This window comes from Taeniopygia guttata, chromosome 7 (genome assembly GCF_048771995.1).
Source record: "Taeniopygia guttata chromosome 7, bTaeGut7.mat, whole genome shotgun sequence".
NCBI classification, from domain to species: domain Eukaryota; kingdom Metazoa; phylum Chordata; class Aves; order Passeriformes; family Estrildidae; genus Taeniopygia; species Taeniopygia guttata.
In genome coordinates this window covers 10,129,492-10,143,840 of record NC_133032.1, presented here as the reverse complement: position 1 = coordinate 10,143,840, position 14,349 = coordinate 10,129,492, and the positions used below count along the sequence as shown (strand labels likewise).

Genomic DNA, 14,349 nt, shown 5'->3' with positions numbered 1-14,349 from the left:
AATTCTCTTGCCTGTGCCTCAGTTTCCCAATATAAATCAAAGGGATTGTAGCTCTTCCCATCTAGCTTAAGTGCTTTCAGGGCCAGGAATTAATTTATCCTTACAGGGCAGGGTAGGAAGGCAGGGTTGTGAGTTTGGCGATGATGCAGGGAGAGGAGTGTTTCCCGGGATTGACAGCTTGTGTTTTCCCCCTCTTCTTGAATAAGAGCACATTGTCTGGGAGGAAGATCCAGAGAGACCACCCTAATCTTAAAATGGAAAGGACTGGTATTAGAGTCAGCTCATCACTAAAATGCTCCCCCACAAAAAAATGTAATTACAAAACTCTTTAACTACATAAGCTTCTAAATCAATTAATTATCTTGGCAAGAAAATGTGTATGGTTTAGAAATTTCACTTTAATTAACATAAAGTACATTAGGAAGCAGTAGATCTGGGCCATCACTTGGACGCAACAGTCTCTCACTTCATGTGCTCCTGAGGCCCTAAGAGATGTGATGTTTAAGCTCCCTTTCAAATACTGTGTCTGGGCCACATGCAAGGCCAAGCCCTCCTTTTCAGAACAAAGTTTCCATGCTGAGGTACTATTGGGGGATGCTCCTTAGAAATGCAATGGTCAAAAATCAATTCCTGTTTCCTAAAATCTTAGGATTTTAAGGTTAGTAAATCCATTAATTTTTCCCACTCATTGCTCTTCTATTTCCCTCTGCTTTCATTGTCTGCATTATGCCACCTCCAACAGCCCTGCCATTAAACCCACACTCTTCTCTTCCTGATGGAGCCTTCAGTTCATTCATTGACAGACACTGCACTTGTCCCTTGTGCAAAGTTGTGGGGAGAGGTCACCAAAGAGAGTGATACCTGCCAGTGGAACCCTTGTGCACTTATTAGTGACAGTTGTGAGCTTTCCTGTGTTTCTGATGTGTGGTGGAGCATATTCAAGGCAAGAGAGAGAGACAGCACAATATCTTAACAGGCTGTGGGTCAGCCCAGTGCTTTATGCCTGATATTTCCAAGCAGATGTGGAAGCCTACTGCCTTCTTGTGTGAAAATGATGTGGAGCTGGTGCATACAGTGAGGAAATTTCAGCACAGGGAGACACAAGGATGTCCTCCTGCAATGTACTTCAGTGTGCCTTTCTCTCATCTCCATTGTCCCTGCTCTTCTCAAGACCCATTTTATGCAACAAAGATTGTTTAGGAGACACCTGAAAAGGTCTCCTCATGTCTGGGTCTTGGCCTCTATCAACATGGAAACTCACCTACTGCTGACGAAGCTAAGGAGATTATCTGGCTTGTAAGCAACTTCACTACCTGCACTGTACTTATGCAGCATGTGTATATCTGCCTGCTAATCCAGAAACAAACTACTGTAGATGGGGAAGCTATCTGGGCACCCTAAGATGTAGAGATACAGTCTCAAACATCCAAATGTTCATTATAGGGAAGGAGAATTGTTGCTTAAGAAGGCTCTTAGCCCAGCACAGTATTCACAGGATTCATAGGAAATCTCCTGGACATCGTGGCGCTGTCTCCATGCACTACCCTTTATGCCAGGTACAGATCCTCCTGAGGGAAGACTATCAATCTTCCCATGCAAACAGTTGTTTTTTTCTTGATGATGGCAGTGTTGTGGCAGATGATGATCCTAGGGGGAATATCCTCAGTGTTACTGTGTCTGAATCCTGGTAACTGAGCAAATGCTAGATGACATGCTAGATCCTTGCTGTTCACCTCGATCTGGAGAGCATGGGCTATCTCTCAGGATCAGCCCCTAATGGGCTTGTTTAACAACATTGGTTTTTCTCTAAATCCGCCAGACAAGTGTAAGCTAGTTGTAGGGCTCTTGTGTGTCACTAAAATAACATACATCTGATAATGCAATTAGATACTTGAAACAAATTTGACTTGACTTAGGAGAGTAGGGGAAATATCCATATTTCCATATCCATATTATACTTTTCTTTTTTAATGTGTAGTTTTCAGATCCTTGTAGGCTTGAGATTTCATGACAATTACTACATTCCTGGATAGTTAAATCCACTCAGCATTTGGCTGAATGCCTTCTGAAGATATCCTGAAACACACCGTCTATTGCAGCTGCTCTGTTCCAGTCACAGTTCTGACTAGTCATCTAAGGGGACAAGGAATTCCTTTTGTAGGAGGTAGTGTAGGACTTGTTACCAGGAAAGCTCCGTGTTTGAAGTTGTCTAGTCCTGGAGAGAAGTGCTGTGGCACTGCAAGTTTGAATTTTAATTCCAGAACCTAAAGAAGGAAAGGTGGGGGCTGTCCTCATCAGCAATAGTATCTTCTCACCCACATTCTCCTGCACATTGACTGGCCTCAAGCCTGCTTTTAGAGAAAGCTCTAAAACAAAGACATGGGTTTCTTCCTGAACCCAGGCAAAAAGTTGTGCAGTTGTACTTTGCTTTGCTTGGGGGTCTTCTTGCTGGACATGCCTGATTTTTCAAAAAAGAAGCAATCCTTTTCTCTCCCCTTTGTAGAGAGCAAGCTTCCTTGGAAATAGAAAAATTTGCTCCGTATCAACTCAGAGACAGACCATGACTTTTTCAGGAAGAGAGCAAGTGGAAGTTCAGTCCTTGCCTGGGGAGAAAGCAGTAGCACAGGAACTCCCTGTGTGCAGAATGTGAGGACTTTAGCTCCAGTCCAAGACAGCAGATACACCAAGGCACAGAACCCCAGAAATTATTTGTGATCTCCTCTGAGAAGATTATTCCAATCAATATATAGATTATTTCTGAATGTTTATAAGATGCATTACCCCCACCTGCTCAGCCCAGCTTTCCACCAGCAACATCCTTTGCATCAGCACATTAGCAACAGCCCAGAAAGAGAGATAAAAAAAAAAAAAAACAACCCAAAAAAAAGTGACAGAGCTGCTCCCTCTGGCCTCTGGCTGCATCTGCCCACAAGCTTCCTCAACTGAGTTATGGTAATTACATCACTTGAGATTTATTTAATATCTCTGTCCAGGAAAAAGAACTAGGAAGTCTGACTGTGACAAGCAATCAGAGGGTACTCAGCTGATGAGCAGCTCCCCATCACTGAGAGAGCAGCAGGAACCTTCAATGTATTGGATTTAAGTAATGGTTTGCCAGAGGGATGGGGCCCATGCCACAGCAATCAAAGCTACTCTGCACCATTAAGGAGCTGTAAGTGGAGCAGGAGGCGCAGTGCAGCTATTGACCGAGTAGGTGGGCATGAAAATGGGTTTAGGTAACTGTTTCCTGAGAGATGGAAAACACAAAGGAATGTTTCTCTGGCAGCTTTCTGGGTCCCTGATCCTCTCTGTCCACATCAGCATTTATATTGTCTGTCTCTCACATGCTTGTGCACAATGACCAGTGTGCTGAGTTCAAGCTGTTCAGCTGCAGTCCACATAATGCTTTCCTGCTTGCATTTGCCCTCTCACTATCTCTGACATTTTAAAAAAATCCCTGAACTAACAACATAAAAAAATAAAAATAAAAATTTGCTTATATGATTTTATATCAAGCTGCCACACAGGCAGACCAAGTATTGATGCAGCTCTAGCCACTCTTTTTCTTGCTTCCTCCACCCCCTCTGTGCTGAGCCATGGCTTGTACAGAGAGGTGAAGAGGAGGCACATGAATAGCAATACTTTTTTTGTCCTTGGTGAGGGAGTAGCTAAGGGCAAATGGGCCCACACTGTGCTTTAGATAACCAGTGTTAGAGTGTCTTCTGTGAGACCAACCTGCAGCCTGACACTTGAATCCTTCTATAACAAACAGGCCTGCCAAGATGCCTGGACATTTCCCCAGTCTAATTTCCTAGTCGGTAGCTTGGATGTAAGCAACCAAGAGAAACCAGTTATCCACTCTTAGCTGATTGAGTAATGTGTTTTTTCTTCCTCTTTCTGTACCTGAGGAGGGCAGAGGTAGTGTCTGCCAGAGGTGATGCCTCCCATAGTTATCCTCCCTATATTAACCTCTTGCCTGCTAGTGGGCTCAAGAGACAATGGATCAGCACTCCCAGAAACAGGTTCTTCTGCAAAAGAAGGTGCTGCCCATCATTTGCTGCACATTGCTTCCTGTGAAGCAAAATTAGGAAGGCTGAATTGGCCTCCTAACAGCTCCTGACTCCCAATGGTATCTCACCAAAGTGTCTTGGGCCAGCTCTTTCCAGTGCAAGCATTTTAAGAGAGACACCTTGATCCATACCAAAGGGCCTGAATGCAGCATCCAAGTGTGAAAACATTGGCAGCTGTCCTATTTACCAAAACAGAAATAATACCCGCTCACCTCTGGGAAGCATATGGAGCACTTCCGATTTATTATTTGTTTTATTTATTTTGTCACATTTATCAGCCATTCAACTCTCTGGGCACACAGCCCATACATTAAAACCCAGAGTATAACACAAAGATCTCCTCTAGCCTGAGAATATCCTTTCTGTAAAACCAGGCATGGGCAGGAGGGAAGGATGAAAGATGCTTTACACAAGCAAAGGATGACAACAATATATTTTTCTCCAATTCTATTATTGATGGAGCCATTCTGAAAATGTTGGTGACATCAAGAAAAGAAGATGAGAGCAATAAAAAGCATGGGGGGTGGTTGTGGAAAGCCATCCTGGGCATGGACACAGAGACTCAGCCTGCAGCCAGCCTGTCTCACACACAGGAAGTTTCTAAAATGCTCTTTCCATTATTATTTCTCTAATGACCCCATTAGACACGTATGAAATTCTGAGAAGCTTTAATATGTTGTAGACAGCCACACTGGCAAATCTGCCCAGCTTTTCTGAGGAAAAGCAGGCTGCACTGATGAATGTTTTGAAGCATCCCAATGTGTAATTTATTTCCTTGAAATTAATTGCATTTGCTGGTTTCATTTTCCTGTAGCAAATAATCAGTCTGCTCCTTTTTAATTAGGTAACAACACAGATTCCTCTACTAATCATGACACGGTGTTTTATGCATGTCATGTCTTTTTCTATGGGAAACAATTTCAAATGTTTGTCTAGGTCCAGCACAACCTTTAAGAGACATGAGATTATTTATCAGCAGTACTGTCTGGGTCACTGCCAATGAAGACCTTGTACACAAGATCAACTAGAGAACCCAGACTGAGCATCGGTGCAGGCAATGGCCTCCTCAAGGATAAGTTTAAGGAAGAAACCAATTTAAATGAAATTTCAATGGCATTGGCATGATGTCAGACCCAGGTGCCAAGAGGTGTGTCTCATCTTGAAGGTATTCACTGGTTCCTGAGCTGAGACAATCCACTAACATTAGCCATATTGCACAGACTGTATCAAATAACGCTTTTGGTCCACATCTAACTCAGCACCTTTGTCAGCTCTTCCAGCTAGAATGGCAAATACCAAGTTCCAGTGGAGACATGGGTCTGCATGGACACACATAGCAGGATGGGGTGAGGAAAGCCACTTCTGCTGATGATTGCAGAGAAAAGCTAATGGCCTCCAACAGCTGCTACTTAAAATTTTCTAACAGGCTAAGAGAGTAAAAACTATTGGCCTTGGCATCCATTCATTACTTGCAGCAAAATTCTAATTAAGCAATAGTGTTCAGTCATATTTACCCTCCACTGGGCTACAAGGAACCCATATTTCTACTGAAATACATGCTACTGAAACAAAACAAATCTATCAGTAAAAAACGCTGCTGGAGTAAAATGTAATAATGATATCATAGCTATTAGACCGTAAAAACCTCTGCAACAAATTAATCTGCGAGGGAAAAGTTTGTTGGTGGGGTTTCGGCTTCTTGTTGGGAACCTGTAAAACCCGCACCACTGCCCGAGACATCGCCGCACTTGCGGCCTCTGCCTCCTGCCCCTGGAGGTTCCCGTGTGTCTCAGGTCCCCGCACCGGCCGGTGGGAGCTGGAAACCCGCTTGGAACATGCCGAGGCGCAGAGGCTTCGCCGCCTTCCGGGTGCCCCTCGGCGGCGGGGCCGCTTCCCGCAGGGCCGGGCTCGGTAGGGCCGGTGCGGGGCTCGGCGGGGCCGGTGCAGAGCTCGGCGGGGTCTCGGCGGGGCTGGTGGGGGCTCGGCGGGGGCTCGGCGGGGCCGGTGGAAGCTCGGTGGGGCTGGTGTGGGGCTGGTGCAGGCTCGGCGGGGCCGGTGCAGAGCTCGGCGGGGGCTCGGCGGGGCTGGTGGGGGCTCGGCGGGGCCGGGTCCGGGCTCGGCGGGGGCTCGGCGGGGCCGGGTCCGGGCTCGGCGGGGCTGGTGCGGAGCTCGGCGGGGCCGGTGCAGAGCTCGGCGGGGGCTCGGCGGGGCTGGTGGGAGCTCGGCGGGGGCTCGGCGGGGCTGGTGCGGGCTCGGTGGGGCTGGTGCGGAGCTCGGCGGGGCCGGTGCGGGCTCGGCGGGGCTGCTGGAGGCTCGGCGGGGGCTCGGCGGGGCCGGTGCGGAGCTCGGCGGGGCCGGTGCGGGGCCGGTGCGGGGCTCGGTGGGGCTGGTGCGGAGCTCGGCGGGGCTGGTGGGGGCTCGGCGGGGCTGGTGCGGGCTCGGCGGGGCTGGTGCGGGCTCGGCGGGGCTGGTGCGGGGTTCGGCGGGGCCGGTGCCGGGCTCGGCGGGCGGGCCGCGGGCGCAGCGCCGGCGGAGCCTCCGCGCCCCGCCCCGCCCCGCCCCGCCCCGCCCCGCCCCGCCCCGCCCGGCGGAGCTGTCCGCGCCCCGTGGTGCTGAAGCCGCAGCGCCCGCCCAGCCCCTTCCCCGCCCCTCCTCCCTTCCTCCCCGGCGTGGGCTCTCGCAGGCAGCCGGCAGCTCGGGGCATCAAAGGTTGGGAAGGGCTCCATTCTTCGCTTTGATTCTCTCCCTCTCACCCCGCCTTTTTGCTTATTATTTCTCTCCCTTCTTTTTTCTTCTTCTTTTTTTTTTTTTTTCCCTCAAGCTGGGGGAGGAAGAAGAGCGCGGCCGCGTCCCACCCCTCCCTTCCTGCAAATCCCCGCTCGCACTGCAAACAATCTGCCTTCCCCATTGCATCCAAGGGAGATAGCAACAGCAACATCATCACGGCAAGCCGGATGGGAGAGCGGAGAGGAGGCTGCTGCTGAGGGAGGAAGGCACACACGCACACACCAGCTCGATGTTGCCAAAGCGGTAGGAACCGCACGAAAAATAAGCCATGCTGCCCCATGTGTCTGGCGCATTGTGCTCCATCCGAGCCTTTTAGGAGGAAGAAGAGAATTATCTGCTCCGATTTTTTTCCCCTGCCAGCGAGAGTGCGACAGACTTGCGATGGTTGAATGTCAATGCCTGTGAGAGAGAGCAACAGTCAGAGCAGGAGGAGGACAGAAGGGGAGGAAAATGAAGGTGGGGACGGTGGAGGAGAGAAAGAAGGAGCCTCGTCCAATGCATCAAAAGGAGGTCCCTGCAATTGCTGATAGAACCCTGACCGCCTCGCCATCCACAATGGTCTGTACAATCTGCCAATGCGTTTGATGACGTTCCTGTTTTGTGAAAGGAGGAAAGGAAACGTGACCATGTAAGATCCACGTTTCCCCGGTCAATTACATGCGAAGAATAGATCCGATTTCGACGTGGGTTTCTGGTCCAGGATGGTAACAGCTTAGGGAATAATACAGCCGCCTTCCCTCATCAATTTCGCCCTGATTTTTTTTTTTTTTTTTCCTTTTTTTGGTGCGGTCCAGACAGCTGCTGGAATAGAGAAGGTCAGAATATATAAATATATATAAAATATATATTATATATATATTATATATATAAAAATATATTTGTCTCAGTACATCTGGGATTAAGCTCATTGAATGCTAATTATTTCTTTCCGGACTTTTAATATTTACAATGAAATCTTTTAAAGGCGACGGTAAAATCTGAAGCCACCTGGGAGCACAGTGTCGAAAACGTAGGGTGTTTTCCCACAAACAATGTGAAGGTCTTTTTTGTCAAAGAGGCAATTTTGATAATAACAACAGCTACCAATTTTGCATTTTGATAGCTAGACCAGCTGCTATTTTGTCTGGATGCACACCGGGATTCGTGTGATCGGATTTTATTTTTTAATTGAAAAAAGAAATCATTATAAAATAGAAGAAAAAGGAAAATTACTTGAGATGCCAAATACTGTCGAGAGAACCATATTCTCTCTCCTCCCCACACCCACCGGAGACGTGGACCCTTCTTTTTTACAGGCTTAGGAGTTGCGAGAGCTGATCGGGGGCTTTCTCCCGAGACCGCCGCCTGCGCCCCTGGACCCTCGGGCGTGGGAGATTTATTTCCTCCTCCCGCTGATTTCTAAGCAAACTTGTGGAGGGGGGAAAGGATCCCTCGGCAGCACAGAGTCGGTTTTTTTCCTGGCGTGGATATTTTTTTCAATTGCCGTCCCTGCCGGGTTGCAGCGGGCTGTCGGGGACTTCGCCCCTCGTCCTCCGGCTCTGCTTTTGTGCGTTCCCCGGCGGCCAGCGCAGCCCCCCCGGCACTGCGGCCGCCGCGGAGCCCCCCCGGCCGCGGGCCGCCCGGCTCCTGCCCTTTTCTTTCCCCCGTGCCCGCCTGCCAAGGAAAGGCACATGTTAATTCCACCCGGCGCGGGCATTTTCTGCTACTGCTGCTGCGGGCTCCTCCGTCCGAGACAGATGTTGCGAAACCAAGGCCTCCTCAAGTGCCGCTGCCGCATGCTCTTCAATGACCTGAAGGTCTTCCTGCTGCGGAGACCCCCCGCGCCGCCGCCGCCCTCCCCGCCGCCGCCGCTCCCCATGCCCGGCGGCGCAGAGGCGGCGGCGGGGGCCGCTCCGCCCGGGGGGCGCGGGCCCGGCTGGCGGGCGGCGGGCGGCGGCGGCGGCGGCGCGGGCAGCCCGGCCGCCGAGGAGTGGGGCAGCCCCGCCGGGGAGCCGCCCGCCTCCCTGCCCAGCAGCACCTCCTCGGATGACTTCGGCAAGGGCAAGGCCGAGGACCGCTACTCGCTGGGCAGCAGCGTCGACAGCGGCATCCGCACCCCGCTCTGCAGGATCTGCTTCCAGGGGCCCGAGCAGGTGAGCGGCCGCGGGCGGTGGGCGCTGGGGTGGGGGCCGCGACGGTGGCAGCGATGCTCCGCTCTGAGGGAGCCGGGGCCTGCTGCTTGAGGGGCTCTTCCTGTTGCCTGGAACAGGACCCCAAACCCAGAGGGGCTCTGCCTTCTGCCCAGGCCCCGGGCTCCAGATTTCGCACCTCGGTGGTGTTTCCCACCGAGGTGTGGGGTGGAGGCGGGCTCCGTGCTTTTCTGCTTTCCGGCAGCCTCGCCCCGGGCAGTCATGCCCAGCCCGAGAGCCGTACAGCTGTGGCATGGGAGGAGGGACATGCTGGCATCTTCATGGAGCGGAGCACATCTCAGCAAGGGGGGCTGTTTGGTGCTTTGTGGGTACCCACTTGCGACGATTCTAAAAGTGATGCAAAGGAGGAGTTTAATGTGCTCTTTGCTTTTAAAAATACAACTTCAGTCTGTACAAGACACGTGGCACGAGACAATCCCCCTTCAGTGTTTCCCAGGGGATAGCTGACAGGAGCTGTGCAGGTGCTCCACTGCTTCCATGCTCCCAGTTGCACTATCTGCAGAAGCATGGCTGGGTAAGAGTGTACCTGCTGAAGCTGCAGCCTTGAGATGCTCCATGATACAGACTGAGGTTAGGCCACTGAAGTTTCCCTCCACCACACAGGAGAAAGAAACACATGCAACCATGCTAGAATGCCAGATGCCACCCTAGAGCATTATACTCCATATTTAATGACAATTAAAAGCATCTCGTGTATTTTCAGGCTGGCAACTTCCTTACAGTGATGTAACCAGCAACATTTGTACCTAACATGACACATGCAGGTGCAAGGAAGGTTGCAGACCTCTACTTGTGGGATCAAGCCCATATGTACAGATAACCATTATTACTCAGGATAATTCCATTACCTATCATAATAGGGGATCCTTGTATGAAAAAGTGTTGCAAAGTTCAACTTGACCATTTCCATTTTGGGCACAGATTCTGGAATGTAAGGTGATACATTGAAATCTTACACAAAATGGGATTTACCCCAGGTGTTCTTTCCCCTTCACAGACCTGTGTGCTCTGCTAAGGAGAAAACCAGTTCACATTTGAAAGTAGCCATGCTCTAGCACACATCTTGCCTTTCCCAAAGTTGCCTACATCTGTATTGTAGTGATTGGGCCTTCCCTTATGTTGGTTTGAGGATGGTGGTGATGGCTGCTGAAAAGTGGGGAATGGGCTTCCATTCTTCCTTGGGAGAAGCAGGGTCTGCCACCAGCCGGTCCCAATATCCACAGCCCTGCTGGATATTTCATACCAAGGGTTCCATAGATCACAGCTCAGTGCTCAATGGACTGTAGCCTTCTCTAATGGTTTATGCAGCTGGCAGATAGCTGTGAAACACTGTTTTCACCATAGGCTTTCAGATGGGAGTGGAGGAAATAATCCTTTTTTTAGAGATACTGTACACCTTCTTCTCTTGCTTGTCCCCATCTCTTCTAAAAGTTGGAAGTCATGCAATTCACTTCCTGGGAATTTGCATTATTCCACATTTCTAGTACTCTTCCCTGGCTTGCCATTCTGCCTGTGTACACAAGACGTAGGCACTTGCGAGATTGGCTTACGTGTCAGAGCAAATAGAGCCTAAGCACAATTAAAAGGTAGCTTGCTTCCTTGGAGAGCATTAATGCTTGAAAATAACCGGATGCTAATTTTCACACTGAAAACCAGTGTAGGTTGCATTGTAAAAGTGAGACTATTTGCTGACCATCTGCCAGCCTACCTGAGTGAGGAGCTGAGATGTGACTGGCATTTCGTAAGACTTTCACCAGGATTTCTCTTTTTTAAGTCTCAGTTTCTGACCAATACAATAAGATATTTGCAGCTGTATTCTGCTACTCCTCCTTGAGCAGCACTTTATTCCACAAATAATTTTTTATTCACCGGCATTGCTTGAAGAGTATTTGAAACCTTTTGCCCCTGCAGCAGCTGGGAAGCACAAGTCGTTATGGAGGCCCAAACTGTGGGGTTGAAAAGCACAGCCAGATCCTGACACAGATTCCTGGAAGTACAGTTCAGAAAAACTGAGCATTGAATTGGTGCAGCTGATGTCAAGACCTGCAGTTTGGTTTATTTGGTGCTTATGTCAGTAAAACTCCAACAGGGCTAAATCCCACATTCCTTGTGGGTGTGGTGTTTGTTACTGGTTTAGCCTTTATTTCCAATTTTTTTTTACAGCTCAACAGCTGACCAAAGACTCTTCATATTTTGGACCCTCACAACTGTAAGAGTCATAGATACACATTATTCTATACCACCTCTGCCAAGATCATAATGAAAATTTATATGCTTGGAAACAAAATCTAATTGCTATTTCTTTACACTGCAGATTAATAACAATGACCGATCTAAACAGTATTTTATTTACCTGTCAAAGCCATCTGAGTTTGCTGCAGCTGTGGGCAAATTGGCAGGGTTGCACCACAGTAACAAGAACAAAAGCCTTCATTATAAATTGACTGTTACACGCTCTAAGCTTATTTACTCAGATAAAATAACAGTGAGTCTCCAAAATATGTTTTAATCCTGTTTTGATATAAAAAAATCCCAACCAAAACAACAGCCGAAAAGGTTTCTTAGCAATCTTACTTTGTGAGTAGGTTTTATTTAATATCTAATGCAAAATAAAATTTATAGGGATTTTTGCTTTAAATTTATGATTGCCCAACATGCATGATACTTCAGGCTTATATCTTAAGCTCCTCGTGTTGGTTTGTGGCTCTTACGGATAAGCTGATTCTTTCATTTAAAAGTGTGCTGAGGACTGTAGGAAGGAGGAAAATTCATTATTGTGAGACTGTTCTGATCCTTACACGTTAGTCAAGAGTAACCAGGGATGCGGGCAAGAAAAGAGTGGATCTGATGACGAGGGGATCACAGCATCTGGGCTCGTGTTTTGAGGGCATGAAGAGCAAACTCTGCTCAGGTCTGACAGTTGAAAAAGGCAGCTGCTTTCATTGAAAATGAGAGCTAAACATAGTTGAAGATGAGGGACTGAACTCAGCTCTTGGCAATGGAATTTCCTTTCAGGGACTTGCTTGGCACTTTCAAAGGTTTCAATGACTGAACATCCTGCATCATTGTGTCAGCAAATTCTGAGACCCTGGACTGAGTGGCAAAGCTCTGGGGAGAAAGTGAAGAAGAAAAATGCTAGAGTATTTTCTTCTAATCTGGTCAATGCTTAGTGTTTGTAGAATTTTGTCTGCTTTCCTGAATCTCTGACAACGTTCTGCAAGAGAAAGAAACTAAGATGAGCTCCTCTCTCACAAATGTTTCACAGTATTTGGTATGGTTCCAAGCTGAAAGCAAGTCATGGGGATTACCAGAAAAAGACATGGGTGAAAAGTCCCTTCGCATCAGGGGATAAGCTGTTAGCCAATGTCACAAGGAGTTAGCAGTACTGTGAAGTTTAGGATCTCAGAAGTGGTGCTGTCAGCTGTGCTGAAAATAAATAGAAAAATAAATGAAACTGAGATAATTTGGAAAGCCATGTGTTTCAAGGTTTGCTTGTTATATTGTCAGTTAGAGTGTGTGCACATCTTTTCTTACCTATCATTTTCAGTTTGTGTTTCTCTTTCACTTTTTTGGGGAAAGATGCTAAAAAGATGGAGATTTGAAAAGTCAGTGGTGATAGATTTGGTGGGCTACGGAGAATCAGAGAGAACAGATTGTAGACTCTTACCTGCAGGCTGGTGGCTTGGACTTAGCTCAGTATTCAATAGAAATACTTGGATGAAGACTATTCTTCCCACCAAATTTCCTGCTAGACTTTTGGGACACCAGCTCCTTAATATGAGAACATGAAGACCTTCAAGAAAATTGGAAGGGAAGACAACTTAAATTGGGTATTAAGACATGCATTTCTATGTGAGATGTAATTGGGCAGTGGAGCTCCCTGCTGCAGGACAATGAAAGAGCTAAAGTTTAATGAAGTACTATAAAGCTGTGTGATTATTATGAATACGTAGAGTCATCACAATTAATGATAACACTTCTAAAAGTAAAATTCATCCTTCACGTCTGAAGCCATTCTAAAGATCAGGGTAAGACTGACTAGGAGCAGTGTCCTGGGGCTGGTATCTTGCCCCAGGCAAGCTCACCAGCCTCCTGTGCCTGACAGTGAGATCCATCCCTGCAGGTGCATGTCTGGACTTCATGCTCTTGTAAGGTAATGTCTTCAGTGTGTAGGCACCTGCCATGTTAAGAACTTCTCTAGAATTAAAGTGACCTCAAATTACTCATCCTGTACTAACACACATTCTTGGGGCCCCGTGTAGGTTCAGGGAAGGTCAGTACCATTGAACAGCTGGTCATTAGCATGTGTTGCTTGAAATAGCTGGTGAGAATCTCAACCTCTTCCTGGTACAGACAAGAGCACAAAGCATCATCAGCTCCTGCATGGTAGGGTCTGCAGAGAAGGCATGAGCTAAGGTCAGGAGATACTGCTACTATACAGACTGGTCTCTCAGCAGCACAGAGGACTGGAGGAGGTGGCTGGGATACCTGTTTTCCAATTTGCAATGTTGCAAGATTGAGGAAAATGAAGTCCTAGAGTGAGACAAAGGAAAAGAGGCAGTCTGTGTCAAAATTCAGAGCAGAAGTATGGTAATGAATGAGTGGAAGAAGAAACAACTGTGCAGCCAGTATCACAAGCGTGTCCAAAGCCCAGAAAACTTGCAAATGTAGATGTTGGTGCTTCACGGGGTCTGTCCAAACTGGCTAGACCATCAGGACACTGTTTCACTGTTTTCAAACATGTTGGATCCCATGACAGACAAGTGCAGGCTTCCATCCATGTCCTTTTCATAGGTGTGTTCCCACAGGATTCATTTCTTTGCTGTTAGAAGGAGAAGCATTCGTTAGAAAACAGCCAGGCCTGCTAAAACTGAAGAATAAGAGATGCTGGAATGCAGCCATTTCGATTTCAATCTGTATATTGTAATTTATGGGAGAAAGAAAGAGAGGATGCTTCCTGTGACATTCAGTCCATCTCTCTGCCTTCCCATCTTTGAATCTTAACACCTCTACAGCTACCTCCCCTCTTTCACCTGTCCTGGGATGAAATCTGTACTGTGCAGGCAGAACATTCTTGGCTTTGGCAAAAGCTTTGCTTGAGCCATCAATGGAGCCCAGGATGTCATCTATTTTAGATTTAGTTGCTGTTGCCACAGAGTTGATTGGCAAAGCTCCCATTAACTTCAACAGCAAAAGTGTAGGCATCCAGTAGCAGGGACCTGACCCCTGTATTTCAGTAATGTTGTGCACACAGCGGGGTTTCTATAAATAATAGTGAAAGCCACTAATCCCATTGACTTTTA

General features: G+C 47.9%; 1 protein-coding gene across 2 annotated transcripts in view; it reads left to right on the top strand.

Moving 5' to 3' along the window:
• Nucleotides 1-6,676: 6,676 nt before the first annotated feature.
• The window catches only part of MARCHF4 (membrane associated ring-CH-type finger 4), a 103,177-nt gene continuing 95,504 nt past the window's right edge, over nucleotides 6,677-14,349 (top strand). The window contains exons 1-2 of one of the 2 annotated variants that reach the window (XM_032749366.3): nucleotides 6,677-6,779; nucleotides 6,892-8,989. In XM_032749366.3, coding sequence (XP_032605257.2) covers nucleotides 8,528-8,989 — 462 coding nt within the window. In that variant the 5' untranslated portion in view covers nucleotides 6,677-6,779; nucleotides 6,892-8,527. Of the gene's footprint in view, nucleotides 8,990-14,349 lie in introns of both variants that reach the window. The other variant, XM_032749367.3, reaches the window with a different exon arrangement.